Consider the following 15,977-nt stretch of genomic DNA (forward strand, 5'->3'; position numbering starts at 1 on the left):
CCCCGCACACACTGCAGGTGCTTGGTGAACGCAGAGCACAGCGCAGGTCTGTACTGCCAGATACCACCAGCAGCCCCAGGCCGGTCCCTGCACCCCAGCACATCCCTGTCCTCAGGAGAGCGGCTGGGGGGAGCTCCAGCTCTCACCGAGGAAGGCTGCCACAGGGGAAGATGCACAGCAAGAAATGTTTTTCTGAATTTCCAGGACTGAAATAACAATTTACAAGCCATTTCTTTTGGAGATCTATCCTGACTGATGAGCAAATCGGCGTAGTAAGAAGAGCAACCACAGTGGAGGTGGCGAGTGCATATATAACTGCTACTGTGCATACGCATCTGAATGAAGGGGTAAGCGCTTGTCTGAGTCACCATCCCTCAGATGTCATCCCTCTCCCTCCCGTTTCAGCATGAGGGGGAGCAGAGCTGCCAGAACAGAACAGGAACCGGGAGGTGCTGCGCTCCCCTGGGCTGCTGTCACGCCAGGTTAATTCACCAGCAGCGACGGTGTGCGCGGGCAGCCTGGCTAGGGCTGCTCCACACTCAGCCCTTCACACTGGAACAGAACCAGCATCTTCCGGGGAACCGTGTATTTGGTCCTTTTTGTTTTTCCTTTAAATACCTTCAGATTATCATTCTCCATGTGCACATAAAACAGTGTGTTCTACATGCTCTTTGCTAATGCCTAAAACACTGATAAAATCAGAGAAACTTCCTGTTCTGACTTAGGACACAGGAGCGAGGGCAGTATTTGCACTCCTGTCTTTATATATCTCTTTCATGCTGGATGCTTAATGAATCCCCTCCCTAACTGTTAGTCCTGTATTCCTTTAGGAAAGTGGGCTAATAATTAATTGCCATTTTAAGTTGAATTCACTCACATCTCAGTTTTACTAAAAAAAAAAAAAAAAGTGGATTTTCAATGTGCTGTCCTTGGCCTGCAGCTCTTGTTCAGGTCTGGCACCCCCTTTCCTCTGCCCCCAAGGATGGTGCCCTGGGGCACGCAGGGCTCTGATACCTACTGGCGAGGCTACTACCCTGCCCCACAAATGGAAATGCCAGTACTCCAACGTACTAAGCAGCTACCTTTTCTTTAAAACATATTTGTATATATATATAAATGTATACATATATATATAAAGTGGCTACCTGTATGATATCTTGCAGGTTTTACAGGCCTTAAAAATGAATTTATTAATTTAATTCCTGCACTACTATGAAAATATTTTTACCAAAAGCAGCTACTTTTATGGATAGGTAGATTAAAATGGATCTTCTCTCAAGCTACTAAGGCTCGTTTCCATTTTTGGGCCCATTTTTTAAGTAAAATTTTGAAGTCTAGTTCCACAAAACCAAGGATGTGCTCCAGGTCAGTAGCATAATGCTAAGCAAGAACACTAGTTGAGGCAGCTACTTGAGATGCACTGAAAATTTGTTTCTAATTGGCATCATCTGAGTAGGTATTGTGAAGAGACAAAGTTTTAATGACACGTAGCTTATCATAACCCATAGGAAAGCAGCAGTTCATTAAAATGAAAATGGCGATAGAGAAAAGATGAGGCACAGGGACAAAAATGGAACTTTTTGATGATTGCAGAGCCAGGGCATTACCAGATATAGCAAACGGGTAGGCAGCACCGGGGAGAGCAGGCTCCGGAGGAGGCACGACGAGGCCGCTGGAGAACAGACACGCACGGGCTCGAGGCGGCGGCATCTCCAGCGCTTGCATCACCCGTGGGATCTCTTGCATTTTCAAAACACGTAACAGAAATATTACAACATACCAAGAATTATAACTGTATTGTACATCAATGTAATCTCCTGGCTTAGGTATTTAAACAGTGCAATCTGGAAAAATGTAACCGTAGTCTCTTTAGCAGCATTTGTTTTTAAGCAAACCTCTCATACCCCTCACTTCACTTTTGTCTCCTGTTAATTCACCTAGCTGTACTTAGGTTACATTTTACTTTTTAACAAATTGAGCAGGAAATGCCAAAGAGATTAATAGATTTCTAATAGCTTAGAAACACTGTTATAGGTGATTTATGAACACCATTCCCTCCATCATGACATTAAAACACATCCATCTTTCTGATGCTCCTTCCCCTGCCTCATTTATGTCTCCATGATGATTCTCAGTCTCCTCCTCCTGTGACTAGTCCGAGTGATTTTGTGTCACCACAAAATCTGGCACCTGCCAGCTCACCTCAGCGCCACAGTAGTCTGGGATGGAGTGTGACAGCCAGCGCTGTGTTTCTCTTGGCCAGTGTCTGCTCTGTGGCCATCCTCTTCCATTGTGTTTATGCAGACTAAGCTGGGAATGTTGCTATAGGATTTTACATATGATTTCAGAATGCATTAAGAAATCTTCATAGAAACCTTCCTGCTTGTATGGCAACAAGTCAAGCTGGACCATGACAATACGCTGTGGCAGTGCTTTGCTAGTGTGAAAGAGCAAGGGCAGCCAAGCATCGCCACGGTGGATAGTGACACCAGTAATGTGGCTCTGTGCCACGATGGTGACAGTCACCACCCCAGCATGGACCAAACTCCCACTAACCATCAACGCGGGGATGTCTGCGCCGAGTAAGCTGGCCACGACCGCAGTGCCAGCCAAGGCTGCTCACTACTACGTGCCAACGTACGGCCCAGCCCAAATATCATTTTCATGTCTGACATGACAGCAGATTTGCTTATCAGTAAGTTCTAACTGTTTTTGCCCCCAAACTTAGAGGTATCATCACACAGGTATTGTACTTACCACTTGAAAGGGACATCAGCACAACTGGAATATCAAGAGACAAAGTGAATGATCAGAAGTGTGTAACTACCAACTTGCCTTAAGAGAAGACGGCTCTTAACACAAACCTACCTAGGCCTCCAGCCTGGGCGGCCTGAGCTGGCTGCTCAAATGTAAGTGCTCAGCAAGTCAGTACAGCCAGACAGCTGCGACCTGCCTTCACCACGTCAGGGAGCACGGGCAGCTTCAGGGCACATCCTTCATAGAAATAAAAATCTCCAGAGTCCTTTTAATATAAAATGTTTTTATTGTTTTTGAAAACATTTAAAAAACAATTTTTGAGCACTTTCAATAAAAAAAATAACTGAAATGCTACTGCAATATTCAACTACTGTAGTTTCAGCAGTACAACAGACAACAAAACACTGGGGAGGAAGGGAGAAATCGGGTTTCCTGCACTAAATGAAAACATAGAACAGGGGTTTTTATTTCCTTACGGTGCAGTAAAGAAAGCACAGTATAGTACAAGACTATCATATGAACCTCAAATGCACTGCACAAAAAATGCTTTCCTTCTTTTCAGTTCAGAAGTCAGTGCTTATTGCAATTATTTGCAAATTATTTACTTCATGAATTCTTATCATGATAAAATGATGCAAAAATGCTTTTCAACACCAGAACAATAAAAAATAATCCAAGAAAGGAACATATTCAACAATAACTAAGCTGAATTAGTTAATATAAAAAAGTAAATAACTTGTGAATAACTATGCTCACCTGGTTAACACCGAACCAGTTTCAATACCGCAAAAGAATAAAAAAAAAAATAAAAGTGGTTACAGGAATATATCTAGTACTGTACAAGTCATTAACACGCATGCACGTTTTGTGATCATGTATTAACATGGTGAAGCAAACTAAACTTAATTCTTCCTGCTGTAATATTCTCATGTAAGAGAATAAGAAATAGAAATATCTCATTGAGATCAACGCACATTGCTACATAAGACAATTTCACTTGTCACTTTTAATGACATTTTGCCTTTTAATAATGAAACACATTAAAAAGTCTTTTTTTTTTCTTTTTTCTTTTTAAATCAGTGGGCCGTATTTGTTGCATTTATCCTAAGGAATGTGCCTACCACAGGTTCGACAGAATTTTAGTGCAATATATGAACCCAGAAAGTTTGCTGGACTAACCAACCAAATTTAAAGTGTTTGCTGCAATACTGTACATAGGGTACAAATTCACAAGTTTGTATACTTTAGCAAAAAATGTTATCAAAATAATTTATTTCTTATGTTAGTAGGAAGCCAATAATGTAAACAAGGGGTCAGAACTATCACAAATTCTTAGTTTTGGAGTATCTGACACAGACAGGCTTCCATTTTTTAGGATCACAGGATTTTCCTTTGGGTATTGCATACTTTGGTGTGCAGTAGTGCTCTGTCTTGATGTACAGTAAGGAACTAGCTAGCACTAAGAACAGGGACCCAACAAATTATAACACCAACACACAAACACCTCTAAAATAATACATATTAATGTACAAAGCTGTGTGAACTCGCCCTAGCACCATTTATTGAAGTGAAAATGTTTCATCTCTGTGCCTGGGATTTTACTTGAAACAATCCTTATTGAATTGAACACTTTTTAAATTAAAAATAAATTTGCTTTAATCCACTGATTATAGATTATTCTTGCTAATTAAATCTTGTGTTAGGCCCAATGCAATACTTGGTATTTAAATATAATTTTAAATGCACTTCTAAAAACCTTTGGTGATGACTGCATAATTTAGAATGCATCAACTTTTAAATTGACTCCTGCTTTACTGAGGAACGTTCCTAAGGGGAAGCAGAGGAGTTGGGGGCAGCAACGTCTTGTCACGATGCGTGCACCAGGCCTGGCCCGGCGCCAGGGCAGCGGCCACGCAGGCGCACGGACAGCGCCTGCCGCCACCGGCGCTTCCATTTCCCCCACTCGTCTCCACCACAAAGGGGGGTTCACAAATCCCTGGTCATGCTGGCACTTTACCTATGGTAGAAAAAGAGGGGCTGCTTCCCTTTGCCCCAGTGAAGTCCAAGTGAAAGGAGGATGCTCAGCACGTCACTGCCGAGAGGGCATCAACATGCAGAGAGCTCAGGTCCCCCTGCTCCTTGTTTCCCTACCAAACTTCGGGGCACTTGATCTTGAACAGAACTAGCCACAGCACTGTACATCAGCGTGCCCACAGGTGGGATCTGAGCTCTGGGCCTGCTCCTAGGGAAAAGGCCGAGCTCCCGGGGTGAAGCACAGGGAAGTGAGGCCCCAGGTGAGGTGCTCGAGCCCAGCAGGGTTCGCGCCTGCAGAAGAGGCCTCAGAGCGGGGCCAGGCGCAACGAGCACCCCAAGTGCCAGTGCAGCAGTACCGTGTGGATCAGCACAAACAAAATCTAACCAACACTGAGATCTCTAGTCAACAGGAGAAACAGAAGATCACCAAGACACTTAAATGAAAATCTCCATTCAGTTACAAATCTGATTCTCTCTTCCTTGACTAAATCTAGGGGGTCTCCCCCTTCATGAGTTCATGACCTCTCATTCAAAGAACACAGACAGGGAAATGTTTTCTGCTCTGCTTTCAGCTGCATAAGCATCAATTTACAGGAGCAAATCAATTTTACCTAAGTTTAAGGGATGGCACCATAAGCATCCTCAGTGCTTCTGAGTGTAAAAGCTTGTCTGCAAGTCCTCTTCACAGGATCAGGGCCATGGCTGGTTAAGAACCCCTCTCTTTTCTCTATTCCCATCATGAGAGATAAGATGCCATGCTGGCAAACCAAAGAGATTTTTTTCTCTCTTTTTTTTTTTTTGGTTTAAGTGAGCAAGCAAGGTAGAAATCTAAATGCCTTTTTTTTTCAGGATGGAAGAGCTAAGGACTTCTAATAATAATTAGATCATCAATTCTATCAAATCACTTACAAAAATGGAATTCAGGCTCCTCAAACAATATGCACTTTTAGAAGACTTTTTACCGAAAGAGGGCTCACGTGTCTTACTCTGTATCTGTAAAGTGCCTGGCAGCATTATGGCTCTATACAAAACATTTTTAGTTCAACCACATACATATTCTAATATTTTAATAATCTTTTCTTTGAGAGAAAGGATGAGTGAGAAAGGGCTCAATCTACTAGAACACACAGAGAAAAGGACATCTTCCTACACCTCAGAAAACAGTGGACTTAAATGAATCTTTAAAAATACTATTTTATTGAGCTCCAGTAGCTCTTTTATTTAAAAATGAGGGAAAATATCATGCTCCTTCTCTATCTTTGATAAATAATTAAAATAGGGTATTAGGTCTCGATTAAATTTCAGTGCTCAAAATCTTTCTCCATAAATTTTACCTAATATATTGACATTGAAATGAGAACTAAAATATCAAGTGTGATGTCCTGAACATTAATGGATAAAGCAACTACATAGATTTGCTTCTCTTAAATAAGAAATTTAGTGCATCTTTCTTTTTTTTCTTGATCATTGTTCCTGTTAATTTTTCCTATCTCTGTGCTTGCTAGAGAAGTAAATGACACTGGTACTACAGAGACTTCCCAGTTCCCCCCTGCACAGTACCCAAAATCGCCACATGTTGATCGAGCACTTGCGTGTCGCAGTGCACTTGCATCCACTCCCCATCCGCTGCCCTTCCCTAAGCACCCTGCATTGCAGACCTGAATGCCCAAGGTCTGTAAGAATTATCTGCTAAGAAATAACAAGCAACACAAAGTATGGAAAGCCTAGTAACGAGCTGGACTTGCAGCCTTCCTAAAGCCTCAGCTATAGGTGTCAATGCCGGCTCGCTGTTAAACCACTCCGTTATTTGCTACGGTAAGAAACAGTGTGTGGGAACACTATAAAATTCTAATGTTAATACTGGCTCTTTGATAGCCCATCATCTTCAGAGATCTATTTAAAATTGGTAAGACTGCCTTTTCCCTGCTGAAGAGTGAGCAACTGGTACAGCAAACTTTTTTTTTTCTTTTAAAATGCCACAATACATAGCAAGTGTTTCTGCTGCAGGAGGCACTTCCATTAAGACAAATACAATACGTCTGTCTTTTAGATACAGTGTGCTACATACATACTATAAAACAAAATTAACCCAACATTTCAACAGCAGGATGATCCTTACTCTCCATCCACTCAAAACCAGATGCAGTCATTGAGTTAATGGATTCATTGCAGATTTGTTGAAACAAGGGGTCATTTTTTAATTCCTCCAGTGTAGCATCATCGTCTTGTCCCTGCTGACGACCTGGATCAAACAGTAGGTTTGTATCTAAAGTGTTCAGATCATTAATGCTGCCTGAGAGGTCGGAAGACAACCTGATGTCGCTGGAAAAGACAGATGCAACGTTATTGAGATCTGATGCCACCTGATTCACCAGCTGCTGGTTGGTTGGCAGACTGTCCTCCCCTAAAAGGTCTTTTACAGTGCTGCTGAAATCTAACTGCTGCTCTCCAATGTCTGATTGTGCTTGGTTATCTCCAGAAGAAAAACTGATCTGATCGGTGCTGCTGTTTTTCGTGAGGTAATTTGGTGTTTGGAATTCATAAACTGAAGTGCTGGAATTGATCATATTTTGTGGGTTGGCACTAGGAAAAGCAGTGGATGTTTCTAAAATCTGAGTGAGATTCATCCTGGCTGTGTAATTCGAGGGCATGTTATTCATTCCCAAACCTCTCACTGCATCATCGCTATCAGAATCAAGTTTGTTTAACAACACATTGGTTATTTTTTTAGTGTTTGTTTGTTTCTGAAGAGACGGAAAGGCCGTCTGCATCATCACAGTCAATGGGACTGACTGGCTTCTTTGAGCTATGTTATTGGCACTGGTGTCTGCAGGGATATTAGTAAATACATTGTGAACTTCAGGAGTCACTGGACTTCCAAACGGTGTCACGTTAGAGCGTGGTATATTTGAGACAGGGTAGACAGTGCTGCCACTGAGGTTACGCTGGCGATGGACAGCGGGGCTCACGCTCCGGCACCGCAGGCTGTTGTTGAGAGAGGATCCGGCTCCTTTGCTGTCCAGAGGAGCAGGAACAGCAAAGCCCTCTTGCTTGGCAGTGCTGCTGGCAGGGGCTGCCTGGTGCTGCACAGGCGACACAGGAGTCACACGGCCAAAGTGAGGATCATGGTGCCGCGGCTGAGCCTGGTATGACTGGCCGGGAACTGCAAAAGCATGAGGCTTCCTGAAACGGTCTTCCACTAGCTCCTGATAGCTCGTGAGAATGCCATGGTTTGCAACCGAAGAGTTACTGACACCGCTGTACCCGTTGTTCATCCACTCAAGCTTGGTTTTGTCGGGGTGGGTGGCCATAGGCCGCTGCATCGGCTTCACGGGGCTGCTCGAAATGATGCTCGCGTCGTGGTAGGCCATGCTGGAGCTTATGGGAGTGAAGGCAAAGGGGTTTCGGCACTCCACGGGGCTCGGGGGCACGCTGCTGCTGCAGTTGGAGTGCGGCGTGCCAATGGGCGTGTGGCGGCTGCTGCCCAGCGCGCTGTCCACCGGAGTCGTCTGGGCCAGCCGGGAACACGGGCTCTCCCGCGACACGTTCTGCGACCCAGCGATCATTTCCGAGGTGGGGGTGGGCGTCGGGGTCGGCGTGGGGGTGGGTGTTGGGGTCGGCGTGGGGGTGTGAATCGGAGTGCTGTTGTTGTGGATCGAGTGGTAGAAGTGCGCACTGCTTGGATGAGATGACACGGGAGCTCCCGGAGCTGCTGGCTGAGCCTGAAGTGCCATTCCTAGACAGCCACTGTAAGGATGAGAATTACTCAAGGACATCTGCTCTTCCATTAGCACCAGCTCCTCCACAATGCTGTCCTGGGTAAGGTCATCGTCAAACGAAAAGAAGTTTTCATTCGACTGAGGGACCGCGTGTTCAAACTCCTTCAGCTCCGACTGCAGAGGTAACTGATTTGAAGACTGTGCTTGGATCTGCCCCAGGGAGGAGTCCTGGATCTGGCTCTGTAACTGCTGGCTGTACACATCTGCCTGGATCCCTTCGCAGTGCACTGGCTCCCAGGCGGACTCAGGTAAGTCACTGGAGCCAGGATGAGCTGCCATAGCCATAACACTGATATCTTGCTGCTGTTCACAATTCACAGATGCAAAGTCAGAAGTTTTGGTGATATGGTGCCATGTATTTGGGTTAAAGCTGCCATCAGATTTTGAATCATCTTCTATGATAAACATGTTTCCTTCCAACTTTACTTTTATATCTGGAGACGCTGCTGCTATAAGCTGCTGTTCTAAAGTAGCATCACTGGTATTTACACTGGTATTCAAAGAACAGTCTGCCACCAAGTTTGCTGAAGCTGCAGAATTTACATCGCTGGGAACTTGAGCAAGTGTCGCAGTATTGTCACTGCTCACTAATGATACGACCTGCGGAGCTTTCTTAACACTGTTGGCTTTTTGACCCTCCACAGCATTACCAGCTGAAAGCTGCCCCACCAGTGGTTTCTTTACAGGTGGTACCTGGGAATCCTGAAGTGTAGAAGGCTGTCGCTTCCTGGGACTTTTAGTGCACGTTTTGTCTTTATTTGCAGAGTCACCAGTAGGAGGTGAACTGATGCTGGTGCTGGACAAGTTTTGATTGGCAACTGACAGCGTTACAGTGCTTTGATTATTGCCTGCTGAAGAAACTGGTGTGATCTCATTAGACTGTGTTTTGTATTTGGTCCTTGCTTCTTCAGCTCCCTGATCACAGCCCTTAGCTGTTTTTGCCTCCACAACACCATCAGCTGAAACTTTCAAGGTTGCAACCTCAAAATTGATCTGTTGAGCAGCAGGCAGGCCAGGGGCTCCCTTCACGGATTTAGATGCATCAGAGCTCTCTTGGCCCTGCACTGGGTTCTCATCCAGCAACGCTTCTGGTTCCAGTTTGATCTTGACTGCAGACGTAGCTACCACAGTGCTAGGCTTGGAACCTGGAGACTGAAGTGAAACAACAGATCCATTTTTGATCTGAGGAGCAGTCCTCACTTCTTCTGCTGCTCCTGCGCTGCTGTTAACAGAAGGCGTCTGTTTGACAGGCACACTACTGCTGCTTGGAGCTAGAGATATTGCTGTCATTTTTACCACGTTTAAGGAATTCACATGTTGAGCTGGCACAACAGTCTTGATTGGGCTACTGGAGAAGAGCAACGTGGTGGGAGAGCGGATGGTGAGAGCACTGGTGTTTGCTGGCTTCGGTAAGATCTGTGGGTAGCGATGTCGGGCAGAGCGGTCACCAACCGGACTGGCTGGAACGTTCTGGGGAGTCTTTGGTGACTGTTTGACTGACTGCATGTGCTGAGTGACCACCTGAACATTGAGAGGCAGCACCTTGCTATCAGATGATCCTATAGGACTTGGAGATGTCACCAACTGCCTGGTCCTTGGCACCTGTTTAGTGAGAAAAAGAAAAAGAATGTTGATGAAAGCCCCCAAATCCCATGGGCAATCACGTCCCAAAGCACTTCAAAGATGAAGGCCAACAGTTCCAACCTACTGAACAATCACTTCATATCAAAATCAGCTCTTCAACTTATGCACAAACAATTGCGTATTTGGCTGCCTAGCACTGGTGGACAGATACATGACCTCAACTTTTAAGGCAGTGGTCTATATACAACTCTGATCTTCTACAGGACCTTAAAGAAAGGGTCACTCACATGCAGTCCTTCACCACATGTAAGGAAATGACATAAAAAGGATAAAGAGGAGAGGATGTGTTCAAAACACTGACCATTTTTAAGAGGTCTAGAGTGTGTTAAATGCAAACCTAGTATCAGGCAGAGAAACAGGCTTACTACTAAAAACAGCAACATAGTTAACACCTTATGAGTAGTTAACATCTTCCCCTGCTGCCTCACTTTTGTATGGTTGAAAGACAAGGACAGTCTTTCAAATATAAGGATATTAGATATCTGTGCAAAAATGAAACTGTTCATGTCACTAAATCCACTGGAGCAATGAAAGTCCATTTAGCGCCCGTATTAGGGGCTCAGTGACCTACACGGCTTGTGCTGGCTTTCCTGTCTGGTTACACTTCACGTCAAGGGTAATTATTCCAATATATAAATTAAATTACTGACAGCTTAAATCCAACTGTCACTCACCTCAAAGAGGAACTTGGCTTATTCTACCTAATTACAATTTTACTGATACCATCACAAACTTGATAGTACTGGTATTCTCACGGTACAACAAAGTCACTGGGACAGAAAAACGTCAGTGCACACAAGTCTTTGATAACTGAAGGAAATCATTTTTCTCTCCCACTGACATCACTGCTTAGTTCCTGGCAATTTACAATCCATCCTTTCATGGGTTGTTTTCAGTAGGGAAGCACTGCAGAGCATTACCGGTATCGGGCTGGGGACAGCTGCCACAACGATGCCAATGGGCTGAGGAGACAGGATAGCAGGGCTTCCATTGGAGAGGGTGGCCACGCCGTTGGTTGCAGGGCCTTCTGTTTTCTTTGCTGGAGACTCCCCTGGCAAAGGAGACTGCAGCTTCTGCTCCTGCTGCTTCTTCTGGATCTTACGCTGCAGCTGCTGCTTGGCATCGACAGGAGATGACAGAGTTTTCACTTGTGGTTGAAAGGAATTACTTTCAGCAGTAGGTACAAAAGCTGAGGGCTGGGGGATCCCTTTTATTCCTGAACACACACACACAGAAAAACAGTATTACAATAAAACATACCATGTTTGTTGTGCCATTTCTGCATGTAACCACACATGGCAGGACCTCCACAATCACTCTCAGACTACCTCACCCAGGAAGACATTTCATATTCAAATCTGTTCACTGCTTTAGTTTATTTAAAACATTCTGGCAAAATCTCTACTGTGACATTAGCAGATAAATATTGTGTATTGGCATCTTGTGTCTAGTAATCCCAAACTACATCTTTTGTACTATCAAAATCTAAAAACAATGCATTTCATTAAACTGACAGTAGAGGGCAGTGGCTATGAGACTTTAAAATTCATCTTCTATCATGTTTTTGTTTTGTTATCAATATTTAAAGCACTTTTAAAATAAAATCTTTGCAAAAAGCTGTCAATCTGTGCCATAGATGTGCAGTTCTGAGCAGATTATATTAGCTCATGATCAGTGTGTTAAATATAACACATTATTATGTCAGAATGGATCACCACCAGTGTGTGATCAGGGATAATGCCAAAAGGGTAAGAAATGAAACAACAAGGGCGGAAGGAGAAGCAGGAGAAGGCAAAAAGCAACATAGAAAATATGATGAGAAAAATTTTTTTCTGAAGGCGATGCTTTCGCTGATCATGCACAAGCAAAGGTGCTGCTAGGAAGAGCAAGGAGGAGCGAAGTCATTGGTATAGCTGGTACCAATATCTGTTACTAAATCACATCACAACTATGATCTTTCATTTATTACCAGTCAAGAGATTAATACATTCCCTCCACGAACACTCAGCCCTGTAAAACTCCCCATCAAGAAGTTTTAACACTGTTTCTTTTATACTTCATAGGTTTCTCAGTTTTTAAGACAACTCTTAACTACAAATTAATCATCACCAGCCTCTCAGCAGCTGCCTACATGTACCATGACAGCTCTAATACTGCAGCATGTCTCCACTTTCTGCTTTCAATTCCCTTTTCAAAGAATCATTGAAATACCCAAATACATTTCAGGACCTGGAAAATAACGAGCACGCTGTGTGGGCTAAATACTGAAGGCAAATAACATTATGAGGATACTCTCCCTGCCCTTTTTACCCTACTTGAGGGTAAAACTTTTTCTCTTACTGCCCACACACCTAGTTCCTTGTGAGAAAAGGCAATGGGGATATTTTATTTGCTCCTGCAGCACACAGCAATAAAAGAACCTGTCCTGACCATCCAAGTCCCAGAGACACACAGGAAAAATAAATGCCCATTTTCTCAGAACACCACCTTTTCTCAGAGGAAGCAAGGGTATGGAGGAGCTCCACGAGCCAGAGCTAACCGCATACATGTGCCCCCTTCCTTGCAGCAGCATGGCTAGCAGAGCTGATAAAGCCAAGCAATGACATGTAAAGAAAAGAGTGTACAGACAGCAAAGCCTTGCACTAAGTTTAAAATTGTAATAAAGACAGCCAGAAGGAGAAAGGACAGTGGTGAGGGAAGGGGATTGCCAGAACCCACAGCCCTGACAATCTGCTTCCATTTGAAACTGCCTTTTCTGAAGGTAAGAGATTTGCTTTGGTTCAAACACATTTCCCTCAGCAGATGTGGGGGAGAACCCCCTGGGGAGAGCGTGAGGAACCTATACTTCCCTCTTCAGCCCTCACCTACAACCAAAGAAACTTCAGATGCTTCAGTGACTGAAGAGGGAGACAGAGAATACAGACGTAGATATACCAACAACCACATCAAATAGAACCTTTTCTAGCGACTGAGTACTGAAGGAATTCATCTGGCAGAACCAAATAAAAAACAGCTCTTTTCTTCACTTAACGAGGGCGTGAAATTGTGCAGGAATCCCAGTCACACAAGTGCCCCAGACAATGTTCTCCTGTTCCTCTCAATGCCCTCAGACCCTTATTTTTAGCGTGGCCAATAACAACACTGGCCTAGTTGTACTACCTGACACAGATCAAACATCTCAGGAAAATTTGCATCTGACATATCAAAAACGCCTGTAAGAAAATCTACTCTTGAGAGAAAATTAAGACAGACAATTGTTTCCATATTAGGGCAAGTTATCAGACGGAAACACAGCTATACCAGCGTACGCCTACAAACCCCCACGCTATTGGCACCAAAATCCAGATTTAGCAAAGTGCTTGAAATTCAGTGCCATTACTCATGTGCTTTAAGTTAATCATGCCTTGAAGTGTCTTACAAGATCAAGGCCCTCACTGGTGGCATCACAGGAGACCACGGACTCGGTCGGGAAGGACAGGTATCTTCCCTCCAACAACAGCCCTTGGGCCTGCGGCCGCCTCTCCGGAGCTGCCACAACCGGCGCCTGCGCTACCCACGTGGCCTTCAGCTCTGCGCACGCGGATCCATGGGGCCAGCACGGACTGGAAGACCCGCAACATCCTGACCGTTCCCACTCATGGATCAACTCCTCTCCTTCCACACACCACGAACTAGAAAACCCATTTGTCCAAGAGCACTCTCAATTATGCCGTTAATAGTTTCCTTAACTTCCTCGATTCCATTTCCGTATTGTTAAGGTTTATACTGACCTCTAAGAACTTCTGGAAAAGTAATCAGGTCTCCAAAGTCCTCTCACTGATCACCCCCCAGATAACCTACAGCTCGCACTGGCTATGATCAGGTGCTCACCTCAAGGCCAACTGAGAATTCCCTCTCCCTGTTTCCTTTCCGCTTCTCCTCTCTAAAGGTAGCAAGTACGTCTTGAGATGCAGTTATGTTTTGCTAGACATTCCTACGGCTAGTCCTTCCCAAATGAACAGCAACACTAAAAATCCAAACTGCCGCAAAAAACTGTCAAACACGACAGTGATGTAGCAAACTACCTTCAGAGTCTGAAAGGCTAATGCCACAGACCAGATCTCAGACCATAGCATATTTTCATCTCCTGCTTCTAGACTTCCACAGAGAAAAGTAACTTGCAGCAGCTTGGACTAAAAAAATCTCTTAAATCCATGTTCAAGGGTCAAACCCAGCCTGTCCTGAAAGGAGGTGCTTACTCAAACTGATATATTACTCATGTCACTACAAGCAACTGAACTATCACCCTTTATTTCATCTAACACTCACAGGGAAGGACTGAAATGTCACTGCCTGCAGTGGGATACACTGCCACACAGGGCAGGGACAAAAGCGGCACCTACCCTCAGTCGTCCCGGGCTGCCCACTCGCTTCGCTCCTCTCTTTCCTCGACATACTCAGATTCGATGTTAAAAAAAATCCCTCTTACATAAAATGCATTCCTTCTTTTAAAGATTCCCCCTTGCACAGATTCAGAATTAAGGTAACTCATTACCTGCTGGTGCCCCTGCCATTACTGTTAAAGCTGCCATTGACTTGGTACCGATATAGTGACTTTTTACAAGGAAACGAGCCAACTCCAAGACGGTATCAAAAGGCTGGCTTAGCACTTTCTGGGCCCATTCACAAACAAGCCGGCAGGCCGCGGAGACAACCTCCTCATCAGCACTTTGTAGCTGCCCAGATGGCTCTGTCCCATCCAACTAAACAAAGAAAAAGGAAAGGTTATTTATATTAAAAATTACTAACAACTAAAAACAACACGAATACAGAACAAATGATGATAAAAATGACACAAAGCACTAAGTACATACATTCTTTTTCATGAAATGGGAGAAAAGAACCATAACCAATATGATTCAAAATCAAAATGATTGAACTTTATAATGTTTCCAAGAGCAATATATGAAGCTAACATTTCTGGAAGAAAACTGCAAAGAGAATCCTAACACTCAGACCACCTACAGTTGATGCCTTCTGCATCCCAGTCAACTTACCAGGCATTCTCATCCAAGAACTGTTTCTATCACTGGGGTTCCAACAGTGATATTTTTAAAAATATATACAGTAAAAATAAAACAAGGAATTATCGTTTAAAAGAAATTTGTGAGTAGCACCACTGTGCAAATCTCCTTCATATCCCCCTTTTTTTTTTGTGAAAAGCACTCTAATTATTTCAGAGCTTTAAATTAAAAAAAAGATCAACCAAGATTTGTTTTAGAGTATGAGCGCATTGTAAAGAAAAATCTTATTAAAAGTTACGTAGCTCTTCATTCTGTTTTGGAAATTTTAGATGGACGGTAAAAATAACTTAGGAAATGTAAATTTGCAAAATAAATAAATAAATAAGCAAATGTATACCATACCCCATCTCCAGTTTTATGAAAGTCAAGGTTGGGCAGTGTTGGCATATGCACAAAAGCCTTCTTCCTCAGTCCACTGTAGCAATATGTGATCAAAAATTAAGGTCTAAATTGTCTCGGCTTGTTACTTTGGGCAGAAATAAAACAGCTTTAAGTCTCTCCCCTCTCACCATGAACTTGATGAAAACGTAGCATGAGATGAAAAACGCCATCATTTTCAAAAGTGAATCAATCCATAAAAAAATTGTGCCCGATTTCTAGCCTGTATTTAATTTTTACTTCCAGTTTTAGTTCTTATTTTGCCTGTTTGCTAAATTTTAAGAAGTAACTGGCGCTTCCCTCTCATAAAGCACTTGAACAA

General features: G+C 43.7%; 1 protein-coding gene across 2 annotated transcripts in view; it reads right to left on the minus strand.

Moving 5' to 3' along the window:
- Positions 1 to 5,958: 5,958 nt before the first annotated feature.
- RFX7 (regulatory factor X7) overlaps positions 5,959 to 15,977 on the minus strand; it is a 48,740-nt gene continuing 38,721 nt past the window's right edge. The window contains exons 6-9 of one of the 2 annotated variants that reach the window (XM_088519944.1): positions 15,620 to 15,700; positions 14,749 to 14,956; positions 11,135 to 11,430; positions 5,959 to 10,172 (exon numbers count right to left, since the gene is read on the minus strand). In XM_088519944.1, the coding sequence (XP_088376070.1) occupies positions 6,876 to 10,172; positions 11,135 to 11,430; positions 14,749 to 14,956; positions 15,620 to 15,700 (3,882 nt within the window). In that variant the 3' untranslated portion in view covers positions 5,959 to 6,875. The remainder of the gene's footprint in view (positions 10,173 to 11,134; positions 11,431 to 14,748; positions 14,957 to 15,619; positions 15,701 to 15,977) is intronic. The other variant, XM_088519950.1, reaches the window with a different exon arrangement.

Source organism: Tinamus guttatus, unplaced genomic scaffold (assembly GCF_059628265.1).
Source record: "Tinamus guttatus ecotype Peru unplaced genomic scaffold, ASM5962826v1 Tinamus_guttatus_pri_ptg000004l, whole genome shotgun sequence".
NCBI lineage: Eukaryota > Metazoa > Chordata > Aves > Tinamiformes > Tinamidae > Tinamus > Tinamus guttatus.